Source organism: Schistocerca serialis, chromosome 4 (assembly GCF_023864345.2).
Source record: "Schistocerca serialis cubense isolate TAMUIC-IGC-003099 chromosome 4, iqSchSeri2.2, whole genome shotgun sequence".
Taxonomy (NCBI): domain Eukaryota; kingdom Metazoa; phylum Arthropoda; class Insecta; order Orthoptera; family Acrididae; genus Schistocerca; species Schistocerca serialis.
In genome coordinates, this window is record NC_064641.1 from 682,071,982 (window position 1) to 682,088,909 (window position 16,928).

At 41.9% G+C, this 16,928-nt stretch overlaps 1 protein-coding gene across 1 annotated transcript in view; it reads right to left on the reverse strand.

Moving 5' to 3' along the window:
• LOC126473167 (betaine--homocysteine S-methyltransferase 1-like) overlaps nt 1–14,623 on the reverse strand; it is a 56,307-nt gene extending 41,684 nt beyond the window's left edge. Inside the window, exon 1 of the mRNA XM_050100045.1 lies at nt 14,499–14,623. Within this exon, the coding sequence (XP_049956002.1) occupies nt 14,499–14,510 (12 nt within the window). The 5' untranslated portion in view covers nt 14,511–14,623. The remainder of the gene's footprint in view (nt 1–14,498) is intronic.
• Between the last annotated feature and the right edge of the window lie 2,305 nt (nt 14,624–16,928).

Here is a 16,928-nt window from a genome sequence, read left to right on the forward strand (position 1 = left end):
CATCGACTCTTCTTCGAAGTGGCGCAGCACTCTTGATGTTGAGCCGCTCGAACACTTTCGAGAGGAACAGAAGCAGGCTGATGGATCTGTAACTGGTGGCCAGACGAGCATCCTCTTTTGCCTTCGGTACTGCCACAACTTCCGCGTGATTTCATATGGAAGGGAAAACTAGACCGAAGGATGCTGGTAAGCATGCTCGTCGGGGCCAGTAGACTCCCGCCGGCAGGTTTCGTAGGAGGAGACCTGAAACCATCAGCTGATCCCGCCCTCCTGGTGTTCAGCGACAGCAGCTGTTCCTCCACCTCTTCAGCAATGAGGGTGATTTCATCGTTGTCTTACCTTGCTGCCAGCTCTTCTTCCACACGGCGGATGTAATCCAGGTCGGCTCCGACGCCGTCGTCAACAGGTGTAATGTTTTCAGCAAAGGTGTGCCTCCTCATCTGGGCTCTAGACGACGTTCTGGCAGACATGTAGCGACGGGATGCATTAGAGCCTACGAAGGAAGCAAGCTCGAGACGACTCGCCACGCGCTGCCGTCATGTAGATTAAGCGTAGCCACCATGCCGGCCCAACCCTGATTTCTGGGTCCCTAGACCGCCGTTCTGATGTCTCGCCTCATACACTTCAGGCGGCGTTTGGTCTCCGGCTGGTGTGTGATCTGCCACTCGCGGAAGGTCCTTTTCTTCTCTCTGATCGTCTCCATAATGTGAGGTGTGGGTTTTCGAGTGTTTCCTGCTGCTGACATGGACGCCCCGGCGTGGCTACTTCGGCTGCTCGTAGTAGCTGACTATTTAAAAATTCCAATGCTGCGTTGGCACCCGAGGCGTCAGTATGTGTCAAGTCCTCCAGCACGTCGAGAACTTCGGTGTGTTTACGGTCGCACGACGGGAATTAATACACTTTAACGTTGAATGGTAGTTAGAGTTAGAAGCATGGAACAGTCCATTTCAGAAATAGTTAGGGAAGTCAATATTCCGGGATCCACAGCGTCAAAAGGGTGCCGAGAATACCAAATTTCAGGCATCAGCTTTCACCATGGACAACGCAGTCGCCGACGGCCTTCACTTAACCACCGAGAGCAGCGACATTTGCGTCTAGAGTTGTCAGTGCTAACAGACAAGCAATACTGCAGGAAATAAACGCAAAAATCAATGTGAGGCGTACGACGAACGTATACGCTAGTACAGCAAGGCGAAATGGGGCGTTAATAGGCTATATGCCACCAGCCGACCGACGCTAGTGCATTTGCTAACAGCACGACATCGCCTGCAGCGCCTCACCTGGTCTCGTTACCATATCGGTTGGATCCTAGACGCCTGGAAAACCTTGACCTTGTCAGATGAGCCCTGATTTCAGTTCGTACAAGCTGATTGTAGAGCGAGTGTGGCACTGATCCCATGTTAACAAGGCTCCACAATGGTGTGGGCTGTATTTAGGTTCCAACTGAACTGATCATTGACTGGAAATGGCTACGTTCTGTTACGTTGAGACTATTTTCAGGCATTCATGGACTTAAAGTTGCCAAACAAAGATGCATGTCATCGGCCCTAATTTGTTCGCAATCGGTTTGAAGCTCGTTCTGGACAGTTCGGTCGAATGATTGGGCCACCCAGATCGCCCAACATGAATTCCATCGAACATTTATTGGACATAATCAAAAGATCAGTTCGTGCACAACATCCAGCACCAGCAACACTTTCGCAATTATGGACAGCTGTAGAGGCAGCATGGCTCAATATTTCTGCAAGGGTCTTCCAACGACTTAAGAGTCCATGCCACCTACAGTTGTTACACTACGCCGGCCAAAAGGACGCTCGACAATTTTTGAAGATATCCCATAACTTTCGTCACCTCAATGCGTGTATATGTCAATTCCGTTTATTTCTCTTTTTGCAAGTTTTAGTCGAGCTACGGAGATCGACTGTCGCTACTCCTAAACAGTTCATTTTCCATAGCAGAACTTCATGACTGGTGTTCAATATTCTGGTTGAAATTGCTCGTAATTCGCTCTCGTACGGCAAAAATCGCAGCGAGCGTCCCACTGCAGGCGAAGTAGCCAGCGATCCGCCGCTCGTGTGAGGATCTCACTGACCCACCGACAAGATTATCACAACGGAACACAAACTCGGGCAGCCCAAGGCTGAGGAAGAAATATCGTCAGAGTCCTTTTCAGAGGGTGCATTTCGGCAGTCGACTTAACAGATTTACGCAAATTATGAAAAGCCGAAATCCGATAAGCCAGAGGATGATTTGGAGTCTGCTGTTGTCGAGTGGGAGTTCACTGTGAATCTCTGACAACTAGCTCGATATTTTACGTCTACACCTACATGGATACTCCACAAGTCACCGTGCGGTGCGTGGCGGAGGGTACTCTGTACCACTACTAGCTATTTCCTTTCCTGTTACACTCGCAAAAAGAGCGAGGAGAAAAAGACACTATACGCCTCCGTATACGCCCTAATTTCTCGAATCCTATTTTCGGGAACGTATCCGTTTGGACAGTGTGGCGACATGTGGCGTTAATAGGCAAGTATTCAAATTTTAAACGACTGTTTTCATGACTTGTCACGACCGCATCATATTCATTCACTGTATCTACCTGGGACTCAATATTTATTAAGTCTGTCGAAGTTGAAGACCCAGGCAACATATTGCACTGGCTCCTTTATCTCAGCCTTCCAGGCAGGAGACAATCTGGTTTCGAGATACAGAACGGGCAGCGCCGCAAGTTGTCATTATCTAAGCACGAACTCTTAGAATATCCGCGATAACTTGGCTGGAGAAACCAGCGCAGCCAGGTTCTCAGAGGAACGCAGCTGTAGCAACTCACGAGAGAAACTATTGCTTAAATTTATTACGCGTATATGACTAACTTTTAATATGCTGGATTATGAAAACCTTACTCCACCATACAGTAACCTCAGACGATATAAAACTTGCCACACCTGCAGACTGTTCCTGTGAAAACTATTCCCAAATCTGACCTGAAATGGAAAATATTTTGTCTTGCCCTACTGAACGGAACTAATTTTGAAACCAGGGAAACGCTGCTGTCCAATTTAAATTGCCAGAAGCTGCGAAGTAACAAATTATTAATGACATGTTAAGTACTTACGAGACCAGCTGAATGAACAGCTGACTCTTGGAACTGCGGAGGAGAAGTGGTTTGAACATTTCAGGTTGATTATAGTTTACTGTCTTAGTGTAAAAAAATGGATGGTCTTATATTAAAAGATTGTGTGTTTCCCCATGTTTTTAAGCTGAAAGCTAGCTATTAATAAAATGTCAGACAGCATTTACGGTTGATTTTATCCATATTATTGTTTGTTTGGTTCTTAAGATTTATATAAGAGGGTTTTAAAATTATTTATTGTTTCGGATGGGCTTTGACGCCCGTAGACTTTCGTTTCTTTAGTAATGTTTCAATTCTAGGGCAATTATGTATATTACTCTAAGGTAACAGCAGTTTGCTGCTGTCATGCAATTTCTAAATAAAAATCCGTTGAAAATAACACGCCAGAGTGTTTGAGATTGGTAATTATTGCCTTCTCTATTGAGTTGAAATGTCCTTGAGGGTGTCCCACGTCTCAACCGGTGTTCCTCCTTTACTAGGCAATGTTTCACCCAGTGTCATTCTTCAGATCAAGAGTACCGCCGCTGAAACTTCCATTTCTAGACCAAACACTCAATTTTTTTCTAATAGTTTTCATTAGCATCAGTCACGTGTTTTTGGATGAACTACTCCATTACTGTTCAAGTCACTACCCCACATACAATATTTTCGATACTCATCGTCACATAGAAAGATCTCACATGAGCAGAATCAGGAAAGGCCGTTGAACCAACGCTAAAAGATTCGTTAAAAAAATAGATCGTACGCACATCCACCTATACATTTCAGACTATAGAAACGAAGGCTGAGCAGCATGGTTGGAGTTAATAATTTTAAAAACGAACTACATTGGAATTTTTATCGTAACAGCATAGTTATTAGACTCGCGAATAAAATGCAGATTCATACAACGGAATATGGGACAGCTGAAAGATTACGACGGTGGTATTAGAGACGTATCAGATATTCACTGGACGAGAATGTGGAGGGAAATCTGTCTTGTCCTCTTCAGAGAAACCTTCCCGGCTTTGCCTTAAAGGATTTAGGAAAATTGTGGAAAACCTAAAATAGATAACTGGGCGGATACTAATTCCTCTACTCCTGAATGCAGGTCTATCACCTTCTCTACGCTGAGACAGTGGCAGACATTCTAGATGGCTACTGGAAGCTCTAAGGGGATACAATATTGTTCATTCTATCAAGAGAGCTATATTTTGTTTTACCAGTCATTTAATATACCTAATGGTTTTTTAGGGAAGAGCAGCGTACATGCTCTGAGCGAATATAAACTGTGTTAAAAATTGTAATCGTCAGGACGATTTAGATGGCCAAACAGAGGATTCAGACAGGCCGTATAATTTACGAAGTCATCTGAGTAGACTACAAAGATTGTTCCTAAATAAAATAACATCGTATTTAAACACCCCACTGGTTGCTGTGAAATCAGATTTAATACGTATCACCTGGGATTAGTGTTGGGTATGTTAGACGTCAAAACAGTCTTTGTAAATGTAGATCAACACCACACTTTTTCCTCTTGGTTACTACATAAATACAACTTTTTGTGACATTTTCTTCTCAGTTGGGTTATGTGCATTGGAAAATCATCCCATAATTTTGCCCAAGCCTCTTACTGGTGGTACTCGTTGACGGACGTATGCGAATAGAGCACACAGGGAGCTGCGGACTAACAGCTGCTGTAAAATCACCACGAACAATTTTCCCTTCACCATGTTGGTTGTTTAATAAGATCAGCGACCACAGATTTCATATGGCTCGTGCTTCGTTTTAGAATACATTTAAGCGCTCTCTTATTACCTAGAAACTGAACTCTATTCACACATTGTGGCACGCATTTGCGAGCTGAGTTCGCGTACGGTTTAAATGCGGTAGCAATTTCATGCTACTACAGATTTTCTCGTTTCATGCAACTGTTAACCAATCACGTCTGATTACAAATTAGTGTGTCACATTTTGTACATTAAGGACGCAGGCGAGAAAATGGTCGAGGAAGGTTTGAAATTGTGTTTGAAGTTCTTTGGAAGTCGCGAAGGGCACTCATTACCAAACACTGGATGAATACAGTCTGGGCAATATGCGCGCAGTGAGTTACACTGCCTCCGCGGGTTCTGTCATACTAAGTTATTGTGTTGAAACTTTTACGTAAGATTATATATCTTAATGAGTAGATGACAGCATTTTAAATTTTTAAATTTGGACAATAATTCTACGAAATATTGAAAACCAAATTTGTTGCCCCTGGAAGTCGTTAGGTAGGCAGCCTGCAACTGGAACAATGCGCCATGAACCGGGTTAGCCGTTTAGTAATATAGAGTACAAGCTTACACGACTCACGCACATCTAAATTGCTTGTTAGCGTGAATACGGCCTGAATAGAACGGAAATTAGCGCCGGGGATTAACCGCCAGTAAAAACTGCAAGTGGGATGTACCTCAGCAGGTCAGCGATAAAAAGTATCGTGAATCACTTAACATTGGCGACATCGCAGCCCACTCTTCACGTGAGTCTCTTGTCGCCTACAAGTGGACTCGATTGGCTCAAACGAGAGCGACTACACGAATTTGCAAGTATGACCGGATTCGCGGCACCCCCGTTACATACGCAGCCGTTTTGAAAGAAATTTCCGCCATTAGACTTTACATTATTATTTTGTTTCACACAATCATGATTTCGCCTTTATTGCCTCTTCAATTGCAAGTGGAAATGTCACAAAATGCCTGAATGACAGAAGCAAGTTTTGTACCAATATAACGACTGATCGGTTAGTAGTGAATATTGTTCTGTTTATACAGGATGGCTCAAAAGTCACTGGACAGTTGGTTAAAAGAAAAAGTAACAGCAAGACTTAGTACAGTAGAAAGTTTTAACCCGTTAAGTTGCTATTACCAAGTGGTGATATTGCGCCTTGTCAAATTGGAGTGCAATCCAGTGGGAAACAAAACACAACCAAACTAGTGAACTGTTGAAAGCATGATCTGCGAGACGTGTTTACCGCTGTATAGTTTTCCGAATTATCACAAAGTTAAAGAAAAAAAAATTATAAATGTGGTGCTACTGCAGTTTTTAATGAATGGGGAGGACACTAGATCAAAACCACCGTCTAGACAAAGAGTGTACGACATACGAGATACATTTGAAGAACAAGGATTTGCTATGGATCCACCAAGATCTGGCTGCAAACAAGTTGCAACTTATGAAAATGAACTACGTGTGTGTCCAGCTGTGACCAGAAGTCGCAAAAATCAACCAGACTATTAGCAACTGAGCTGGATTAACCAAGAAGGTTAGTGCAAATAATATTACACAGACAGAAGTTTAAAGTTTACATTGCACGTTTACAACAAGGGTTACTTCACGATCCCGATTGACGTCTTCAGTTTTGTCAGATAATGCTTGACCAACAGAAATATGATCCTAACCTATTCCATAAAATTGTGTGGTCTGACAAGGCTGATTTTAAGTTAAGCGGACAAGTTAACAGACATAACTGCTCTTACTGATATATTGACAAAATAAACGTTGTCCGAGTGTTTGGGAGGAGGGGGGGGGGGGGAGGACAATATCATTTGGCGTACTTGGACCGCATTTTTTTGAAGGAACAGTGACAGGAGGTAACTATTTGGTTATGATTCAGAATTACATGGTACCAGACCTTATGTTGTGTGATGAAAACTTTCAAGAAATTTACTTTCAACGCGATAATCTCCATCTCTTTATGCCCCTGCAGTTCGCGATTATTCGAACGAAACTTTCTCAAGAATAGTGATTGGTCGAAGGGCAGATATCACATGCCTCCACGTTCACCAGATATACCGCCCACAAATTTTTTATGGGTTGCCGTCAAGGACTGTGTGTTCTCAGAAGCCCAAGACCGTTGTTGAACGAAATGACTACACACACGGCGCATTCCATGATTTGGATAGTGATACCACATTGTGAGTATGTAACAGTGTTCCAAAAATACTTCAAATGTGTGAAGACGGAAAACAGTTTGAATATAAAAAATTATAAGTATCGTTTGTATTTGTAATGAAACAATTTCAGTCTTTTGTTGAAATCAGTGTCCAGTGACTTTTGCACCACCTTATACATAAATTTATACAGATAAAACATTTTGGGAGACGCCTATAAATTCATTTTACTATTCAATATCTGATGTCTAACGGTTACATACGTTGACACACACATTCCGAGGCGTTACCGAGTCTGTATCGACAATAACCTCAAACATTGTGTTTAATTATTAAAACAAATTACAGATATAAATAAGCTACACAACTCGCTCTTAGCACACGGACGCGAGATGTCATGACCAAATACAGAAATAGCGCGTTTCTTGCCGCATATATATGTTACAGCGACTTTGCTCTGTGCCCAGTTGTAGTTTGAGGCAGCATTTTGTGTGCCTTGGTGGAGATAGAATAACCAAGAATATAACCATTTTATATGCAATGGACGAAATTTTTATCTTTTTTGTTTGAAGCGTGGACTACAGCGTGAAACTTATTCCAGGTATTACTCCTCTAATGGAACAGCTTTGCAGTTGTGTACTTTGCATCAAATTTTGGGCTATATCAGCAGTCTCATTTCTCCTTGTCACTGCTACTTTACAGCAACAATATCGTGTAATCCTCCATACTAAAAATGTCGCGACTAGCCTTCCGCTCCTGCATGCTTCGAGAGAACGAGTCGAGCATCAAGCGACAGCAGCGCCACAGTTCTCCACTCGGCACTCGCGGAACTACAGCGGGCACGAGGGAAGCCCTTTAGCACTAGTGTAACAGCGGCGTCTTTATTTGTGACGTACGCGAACATTAGCCTCTACTTGCTGCCTTTCAGATCTCTAGTACGCAGTGAGTCTGAAGCCCACATTTCTGTGCTGTAAAAAAGAATTCCATTTCGATGGCAGCAACGTCACTAACGCAGCCACACACGTAACTACAACCTTGATAGACATGGATATGCAGGTATTTGTGCAAGCATGCAGAAAATCTTCGCCTCTGACGATTTAGGCACGCTTGCACAAGCACCAGGTTATGTTTCGAAGATACTTTGAGCCCTAACAAAGACGACGAAAACTCGCTCGTTTTGACCCGCTTTGGAGTTTTGAGGCGGAAAAAAAGAGTAACAGCTGTGTGTGGTGTAAAGACAGAGCAAAATTGCCCTGCAAACGGTCAAGCCTGCTATCACCAAGTGCCTGATTGTTATCATAGGGCTTCCAGTTACGTGTATAGAAACAAGCGGGAGTGGAGGTAATTAGTTGTGGTTTGGCGGAGAAACTTACGACATTCGCCTGAAGTAGTACTGCTCAACGACATTATTGAGCTTGGCCGTTATCGGAAACGCAGTGACGTTACAGTAAGCAGTTACGCTGGTCAGTAGTGCATATACCACAGTAACATAACAGTCGCGACACTCACTGCTGTAAAAGTTGTTGCCGTTTGACAGATGGAGAGACACTAGCGCTCCAAGCGGCGGGTAAGGTGAACGTCAGACGTAAGCATAATGTTCGTTTGCATCCATTTCCTACGTAATTTCCGATTTATTCGAGTTATTTTCTTGCCTCCAAGAGTGTGTGGTATCAGAAGGCATATACGTTTCTAAAAATTATCCTAAAATATGCGCAAGTATGGACAAAAACCATGAATAGAGTGGCAAGCTACAACACATTCGTGAAGAAACTTGTGACATTGGACAGAATTGCGGCTTACCACATTGATATCAAAAGAATATAAACACACAGATTCACATGTAAGAAGCACAGACACTTACCTCTACATGCAAAAGCGATCGACAGCTCGTGTATCGTTCTGTAGGCTTACTGTGTCATTGTCTCCTGTTGCCACAAGTACGACCTTCATCTTTATATTATTCTAAGTGGGACAAGCAACTGCCAAATAGTGGGAAACATATGCTGAAAACACTATGAGCTGATTACATTTCACGAAAAACCAAATATTTGAATAATTTTCAAACAATCTGTCTGTAGGCACTTTCCTTGTCCCGTAATAGTTTCGCTTCTGGGCATTCTGACACTTCACACGCTTTTGTAAGACACGAACAGCTACACTTAATTTAACCACTTCATCGTCAAAGCAGGTCTGTGTTGATGATTCACACGAATCTGGCACTGATACATGGAGAGTCGAACTGGCTGCTTCTGTGTCATAGGACTGTTTTACAGCTTTAGATTGACTGTCGAATCTTTGTGGCAGTTTCTTCTTCATCGTCAGCTGAGGGGAATGTCAAACAGTGTGGGTAGAGCATTCCAAACGAGTTTGTTATTGTCTGCGTTCATGAACCGGTTTTGTTCGAAATGTAGCGAACAAAAGCTAATATTATTATACAGGTAAACTGGGTCTTTCTTCATAAGGTCTTCTCGTCTGCTATTAACTAGCCATTTTCTGCTCCTAAAACGAAACATTCATCATTTATACACATATAGTTCGCAAGTGAATCCTGACGATACAGTTTAGTAACATGATGGTATATACCTCCCAGGATCCTTAGGAAACCTAAAAAAAGACAGCTGTGGTGTCTTCTTCCTGTTGTTGCTGCAATTTATTGCGCTACAAACGTTCCCGATCGTAAAAACCATTGTATAAATCAAAATAAACAATCACTATTCGCTTTCACGATCGCACCGAACTCACAGTTCAACCTACCGGCCGCTTGGGGCGCTGCTGGCGCTGTAGCAACAAAAAGGCGAAGTGTCGCGACTGTTGTGTTAGACTGTGGCATTTACTGTCAACTCCAATAACGCGCTGACACACAAGCCGACCAAAGCGCTTCTTGTAAACGCGAGTCCTGTGTCCTAACCACTCCACGTCACGTTGTTCCTCAGAAGTAGAAATCACGGAGCAGTGTTTAGTTTCTCAGCAACTGTCAAAGGAAAGATAGCCAGCAAAAAACAAGGAAGATTGTTTCCTTGGAAAATTTCTGATGCAGTACCTCACTTCCGTCCAGTCATCTCAGACACTAGATGTTGCAAAAGATATAAATCACACTTTCTTCCACACAGGTTGCTTTATTCTTTGAAGTAATATTAGGGTTTTACGTACAGTGACGACCAGGTCATTAGGGACAGAGGGCATGCCCAGATTGGGAAAAACTATTGTGTTTCTTCAAAGACATTTCTTGCCGTTAAACGATTTGGAGAAACTTTAAAAATGGGTAAAAACAGTCTCATCAGTAATAACATTTATTTACAGAAGTTACCATTTCTGTTACATTCTGGCCGACACCGGTAACCATTGCAAATCAATACTGTTTTTAATCTATTTTCAAAGTACTTTTAGCTAGACTGCTGTTTCTCCACCAGAAATGTTCTAAAAAATTACTGACCGACTACAGGAAATCTAAATGAGAATGGTTGGTGGTAATGTGAGCCGCTGGCCTTCCAGCAGCGAATTCACTGCGCCATGTGATTTCTTTAAGTTGAACTGACTTTAGAATTAAGCATCGTAAGCGGAATAAATTTAACCACTGAAAGATGTCAGGAGCCACCCGAACCCAGAAGAGAAACTTGTGTTACATGTTCTGTCAGCCCGTTTCACATTGAAAAAACTTGTTTCGAAGCGCAGATGCTAAGTTTACTCCAGACTAAAAATCCAGCAACTCTTGTAGGATAAGTACTTTAAAAGAACAACAAAGCTTGAGCCTCAGATTTATTACTCTACCTGGTAACTTCCGAGCAAACTGGAATTTTCACTACTAATTTCTCTAGTATTGTAGATCAGCTACGTGGACACGAAATAGTAGTGATCGATTTGCATAAAAATCTAAAGGCGTTACGCGTTTGAGAGAAACTGTCTTGTTAAAAGATACCAGTAGGTGTAAATTTAATGGATCTAGCTATTCTTCAAGACGACTAAAATGCCTTAGTTACTACGTTTAAGTATGGTAAAAGAAGTATAAGTTCGACGTTCGCTGGTACTGCGAGGCGAAGGCACTGTTCTGTTTTACATTCTTATTTTACTCGCAGATTTTGGATGAAACACTCAGCTGAAGTTAATGATTCGCGATGCTAGCATTCCAGAGTAGTTTAACAAATTTTGGGGGCAGGTTATAGTCCTGTGGGTGTCAGACTAGGAATCTAAGAAGGAAGACTGGAGTTAAACGTTCTGTCGATGAGGCTATCGGGGATGGAGCTCAAACTTTGGTAAAGGATGCGGGAAAGAAATCGGCCGTGTCCTTTGATAGGAACCATGTCAGTATTCGCTTTAATTCATGGAAACAAGGAGAAACACATGAATGACCTGACGCATTTGAACTGCCATCCTCCCATATGGCAAAAGATTCCAGTTTTTACATTACTCCGCCACCTCGTTTGGTCATTACAAACTCTAAGGTCTGAGTTTACTTCCCCGTCGGTCCTACAGTTTATTTTTTTATTTTATTTGTTTTTTCTGTGTCACTTGTCGCTTTCACCTTTGGCAATGGTGCATTTGTGTGAAACATGACAAGATAAGCTGGGGTTCCGAGCTCACAAGCTGTGCATTTTCTTTATCTGGCTGGGTTTACTCAGTTCCAAGGGCGCATCACTTAAAAAGCATGCCAAATTCAAACGAACGCAAAATCTCCAAGACTGGAGATCTTTTACAGAAGCTCGAAATATAGCGCGAACACGAATGCGAGATGCTTATAATAGTTTCCTCAACGAAACTTTAGCTAGAAACCTGGCAGAAAATCCAAAGAGATTTTGGTCATATGAAAAGTATGCTAGCTTCAAGACACAGTCAGTGCCTTCTCTGCGCGATAGCAATGGAAACTATCTACGACAGTGCTGCGAAAACATTCACTAAACACAGCCTTCCGAAGTGCCTCCACAAAAGAAGACGACGTAAATGTTCCAGAATTCGAATCAAGAACAATCCCAATAAGAGGAACTTAGAAGCAGGTATCCTCCGAGTAGTGAAGCAACTTAAATCACTCAATAAAAGCAAGTCTTCTGGTCCAGACTGTGTACCAGTTAGGTTCCTTTCACAGTATGCTGATTCAATAGCTCCATAATTATCATGTACAACCACTCGCTCGACGAAAGATCCGTACCCAAGGACTGGAAAGTTGCACAGGTCCCACCAATAGTCAAGAAAGTTAGGAGAGTAATCCACTAAATTACAGGCTCATATCAATGTCGATACGCAACAGGATTTTGGAACATACATTGAGTTCGAACATTATGAATTACCTTTAAGAGAACTTTCTATTGACAGTCAACACGGATTTAGGAAACATCGTTCTTATTAATAAACACTCTTTAGCCACACGAAGTGGTGAGCCCAATTGACAAGGGATTTGAAATTGATTCCGTATTTCTAGATACAGGATTTGAGATGGACACCGTAAAAACAAAGGCCTTTCTCGTTGCGGCGGAGTCTTCTCATGAGATATGTATCACCAACTCTCTCCTGACGCCGACCTACACGGGGAGAAACGATCATAATAAGGGAAATCAAAATTCGCAGTGTTCGTTTTTTTCACGCCCAGTTCGAGAATAGAATAGAGAATTATTGCGCAGGTGGTTTGATGAACCCTCTGCCATGTGCTTAAGTGTGATTTGCGAAGTACCCATGTAGATGCAGGCAGTACACAACAGTATCCAAACTGATCTTCGAATCGAAGGAGACTTTACTAGGCGCACAGAATTGTATCGGCAATAGATGCTATATTTCTAATCTCTAAGAAGTGCTACATAATATCAGGACAGCATAATTAAGAGACTTGTCAAAACCCTGAAGTCCCTACCAATGAAATTATCAACCATTGCGTTCATTACGCTAAAGTGACAAATTTTATAATTCAACACTCAGCATAAAAATAAATGTAAATGGGATTCGACAATGACATTAAAAAACAAAAAGCTGCAATCCGATGTTAACCAAGTATTCCGTATCCAACTATTACGAATAGCTGCTTTTTACTTAATGAGATTGGACACAATATTACATTTTGTATTGCAATACACCAAAATATTTATCTGGGGGTGAAGATACGAAGACAAATGTGTATGGAGTGTTTTTACAGTGAGAGATTGCATATTGCTTAAAAATACTCACATTCGACAAAAGCTCAGTTAAATGAACGCCCAGCCACCTAAATTTACAATTTCCAGTTTCCCCGAAGAGCATCAGAATACTGGAATGGTTCGTTCGAAGGTTACTCAGTCAATTTCCTTTACGCATTCCCGTCCACGATAACGACAGAAACTGTATTCCCTTAATAAACATTTCTTTCGGGTTGACAAAAATTATATAAGGTGAACTCGTATGAAAGTTCATAAGGTGTTGGACTTTTCTAAATACTTTGGTGTAAGGGACCCACGGTCTCTTGCGAGTCCCTACAGAGTAACGTAGAAATTATTCATTCGGTTTGTTAGCAATCTTACCTCTGCCTCTGTGAAAATTTCTTCGGAACAGCTTAAGTCTATAATATGCAATCACCAAAACTCACAATGTAAACACAGAGTAATGCAAGAAAAGCACTAGAAAAGCTTAGATCGTTGTGCCGCTCTTGCATTCAGTCAACTATACGCGAGGTACATATCGGCCAGCTCTTCTTCAGTAAACCTATTCACAACTGTATCACTCGTTACCGTTGAACCAAACAAGAAAGGGAACCGAGAACTTTATGTAAGATTTATGGCGAAGAATAAAGCCGACGTTAATATTATCAGGAAGCTGTGATAGTGAATGGAACGAAATTTTTTCCAAACAAGACAGCGCATAGCTTCGACAAATGCACTGTTCTACAGATATTTTCAATGCAGTTTAGATACAAATGTGGCGTAAGAGGTCCATCTAAATGCAATTACTCTGTAACAATCCATAGGATACCACGGATTCCTCACACCTAAATACTGAAAAAATTCCAAGAAACCTCTGAAATTTTGTCAGAGTTAAGGTTCATTCTGTATTCGTTACTGAAAAGCATCGGATTTACAAGCAGTGCAGGAGAAGACGTTTGTTTGAAAATTTTAGAAAAATTAAACCTACGAGGAGGTTATATTTAATAAAATTGTAATTATAAGTCTTAGTAATCAGTGGTTTGAGTTTAGCAAGCGCTTCTAATTAGTTTCGAAATGAATTAAGGCACTATATCTTCGCAAAACTATAAAAACCACCATGGACGACGGCTAGTGGTCTTTTGAGGGATGTAAAAACGCGTTCAGCAGAAAACTTGTTACTTCACTTGCCGGAAACATAAACAACGCAACTCGCATGAAACAAGGCACAGTAAATACCAACACATTCGCCTGCTGTAGAACGGTTTAGAATTTTTCAAAATGAGAGATGCAGAAGAGCGAAACAAAGCCACCACCGGTCACTGGGGAAAATGCACAGAGGTCGTTGACGTGTATCCTTACCTTCTTCGGCATGACGCTCGCCAGAGATGCAGCTGTGGTTCAAACCCAAACGCAGTAGCTGCCGTGAAGTGAGTGGATGACCGGCTAGTGCAGCGCGCTTGCGTCAGACAACTCGCACGCTCCCCCCACCGGCTGGCAGCCGGCCAATGGGAGCTACGCGTCGCTCCCCACCGGTGTGGAAATGCCCCACGCCACACGAGGCGAGATTTGAACGCATTTACACCTATAATACACAACCGATGGTTGTTAACGTAACATCTGTCATCTGGACGAGCATGCTAAGTACGGCATTTGTCTACATTCAACGTGTCCTCGTGCAGCTTCTAGAAAATAAATGCACGCAACTCATTATTTATATTCAGAGAAATTTTGTATAAAGCGAAGCAGTTTATACAGGTGCTTGGGAAAATGATAAGACCACCCATCTCATATAGTTGTAGGGTCACCTTTGGCATCCAAAAAGCCTAAAGCTCTCCTGGACATCAATGCGTACAAATCCTAAGATAGTGAGCAAAGCAGTGTTTTGCCATTAATTGCGAAAGAACTGGTCCAATTTCTAGGGAGCTGCTGATCAAGGGCAATAGGTTTTAATTCTCCCTTCCCTAGCCCGGGGACTGGTTATTTCTGTTGTCCTCATCATTTCATCATCATCATCATCATTCGTCACAGTGGCTAAATTGGAGTGCGTAAGAAAATTGGACTGTGTAAAAATTTGGTCTTTGTACTGGCGCTGATAACCGCGCAGTTGAGCGCCCCAGAAACCAAACATCATGAAACATCTCTTCCCTAGCGTTTCTCCCACTGTACCTTGTCCACTGTTTTTCATGATTTCCGATGTTTATATAAGAAATAATTTCAGACCAAATAACTACGACAAATCAGTTGTTGCGAACCAAATGTACGAAACAAGCCATCCCATTAAAGGAATAGAAGATGATTTACAAATCCTGCACACAGAAAGAAGAGACGAAACCTCGACTTGCTAGAAAAATTGGAGATAGCCAGTTATGAAAAGAAATATGACAGTATTCTTAACGCACAAATTGAAAGACAGCCGAACGAGATTAAGAACGGATTTTAGAATTGTTTTAAATTGCATGAATAATTACAAATTTGCAATACTTCTTTAACGAAATAGCTAGTCTGGCGCTCGTGGGACGCAACACACAAGTAGCGTCTTTGAAAACAAGATATGTTGGTGGTCCAATCGCTGCACCTACACACAAATACCTCAGAAATGTCACCTCACAACTCCCGGGCACCCGGAGGAGCTCAACTTGACGATCTTAAGTGGCAGACTGCACCATCCTCGATCAAAAATCAAGATAACCAAGGTTTCATGGCCTCGGTTCAAAGTAAACTCCGCTTAAAATGCCTCTTCGGTGCACCAACCTTAATCACTGGTCAGGCAAACCTCCTTCAGCCAACAGTGTATTTGACCTCGGTTTCTCCTTTCGTTCTTTTTCCGTTCAGTTGGAATACTTACGCCATTTAAACATAAAATCCATCAGATATATGCTAATTAACTCGTCTAGTGTCATTTTTATGAAAAATTCACGTCTTCCTATTTATAATTTTATACTGCATACAAAAAATCAGTTTTGATGGCAAGCACAAATTCTTAATGACCACCCGGCCGGTGTGGCCGAGCGGTTCTAGGCGCTTCAGTCTGGAACCGCATGACAGCTACGGTCGCAGGTTCGAATCCTGCTTCGGGCATGAATGTGTAAGATGTCCTTAGGTTGGTTAGGTTTAAGTAGTTCTAAGTTCTAGGGGACTGATGACCTCAGATGGTAAGTCCCATAGTGCTCAGAGCCATTTGAACCATTCTGATGACCGATATTTATAAAATTTTGTTAATTAAGATTGTATAATTTTCTAACATTCTGCGTGGTGTCTGTTGTTCTAAGTCGTGTCTCCCTACCACTTTCGCGCAACGACGCTCTGAGCGTGTTTTTTAGGGAATTGACTAGTTTGAACCTGGGACCCGTTGCTGGTAAGGAGACGCCAGACCACACATGACATGTAGAGTTCAGAAGAGTTCAGTGAGACTAGCGATGATATAACCAAATACTTAATGATTTCAGCGTCAGCTCCACTGCACTCCCTACAAAAGAATCTTAACACTAACTAAATTTAGTGGAAGGGATTCAAGGCTTTTCTATTTTTAGTTAGCTGGTAAAATAACGTCGAAAAAGCAGTTAAGTTTACCACTGGAAATTTTATTCTACTCACAAAACATTGTTTATAAATTGCACTATTGATAAAAGGAAATGTTTTAATACAGGATGATAAAAACCAACTGCGTTCAACAAAAATGTGAACGATTATTCCCTGAGTGGGTTTCCAAGTTCTACAATGGATCGAAGGATGACCTATGCCATATCACATCTATAATCTAGGTTTAAATTAAGTTTCACAAAAGAGAAA